At 60.7% G+C, this 1,042-nt stretch overlaps 1 protein-coding gene across 1 annotated transcript in view; it reads left to right on the top strand.

Moving 5' to 3' along the window:
• Positions 1-1,042, top strand: part of LOC104162195 (FERM domain-containing protein 6-like) — a gene marked incomplete at its 5' end in the record, with an annotated part of 5,789 nt that overhangs the window by 3,044 nt on the left and 1,703 nt on the right. The window contains one exon of the mRNA XM_009700864.1: positions 901-1,035. Coding sequence (XP_009699166.1) covers positions 901-1,035 — 135 coding nt within the window. The remainder of the gene's footprint in view (positions 1-900; positions 1,036-1,042) is intronic.

Below are 1,042 nucleotides of genomic sequence, written 5' to 3'. Positions count from 1 at the left end.
TGTGCCTGTACGAGCGCCTGGTCCTTGTGCCAGCTCCGTGGCTGGGAGGGTGTCGGGGGGGATGGCTGTCCCCACGTCCCCCTTCACTGGGCATCGGTACGCCCGGGTCCTGCCCAACACGCAAACCCTTTCCTGGGTGGGCTGGGTGCCCACAGCTGCCCCCTCGGCTGCTTAGGGATGGACACAAGCCCTGCTGAGGTCCCTGGTGGCCCAGTTCCTCCCAGTGCCTCGATGCAGCGCTTCCCAGTGCCCCGCGTCCCAGCTGCAAGCTCAGAAAGCCCTTGTGCAAGCATAAGATCTTCTTCTTCCTCCTCTATCTCTTCCTCATCTTCCTCTTTCCCCTCCTCCTCCTCTTCTTCTTCCTCCTCCTCCTCCTCATCTTCATCCTCACTTTCTCCCTCCTCCTCCTCTTCTTCCTCCTCTTCCCCTTCCTCCTCTTCCTCTTTCTCTTCCTCATCTTCCTCTTTCCCCTCCTCCTCCTCTTCTTCCTCCTCCTCCTCCTCATCTTCATCCTCCTCTTCTTCCTCCTCTTGTTTTTCTCCTCCTCTTCTTCCTCCTCTTGTTTTTCTCCTCCTCTTCTTTTCCTCCTCTTCCTCCTCACTTTCTTCCTCCTCCTCCTCTTCTTCCTCCTCTTCCTTCTCCTCCTCCTCCTCTTCTTCCTCCTCCTCCTTCGGAAGGACAACACAGCACAGAGCACAACAACTTCGAGGCTCCCCACCCCACCACCCCAAATGCCACCGGGACAGGACAGGACTGGCTCCTGGTGTGCCACCCTGCTGGGTTTGGGTGACAGTACCCCGGGGTGCTCCTGGGTGCCCGGGGTTGAGGCAGGTGGGGGGGTGATATGCCATTCCCAGGGTGGGGCAGGGTACCCCGAGGGGTTGGGGTGCCGGCTGCCAGGTGCCAACGGCGTGCCGCTGGCCTCGTAGAGAAGAAGCAGTACCGCGAGTCGTACATCAGTGACACCCTCGACCTGGACATGGAGCAGCTGGAGAAGCGATCGAGCGCCAGCGGCCGCACGGCCGGCGGGCTCACGCCTCAA

The sequence above is a fragment of the Cariama cristata genome, unplaced genomic scaffold, assembly GCF_000690535.1.
Source record: "Cariama cristata isolate BGI_N322 unplaced genomic scaffold, ASM69053v1 scaffold22695, whole genome shotgun sequence".
NCBI lineage: Eukaryota > Metazoa > Chordata > Aves > Cariamiformes > Cariamidae > Cariama > Cariama cristata.
The sequence above is the reverse complement of the archived record's forward strand: the minus strand, read 5'-3'. Positions and strand labels throughout refer to the sequence as shown.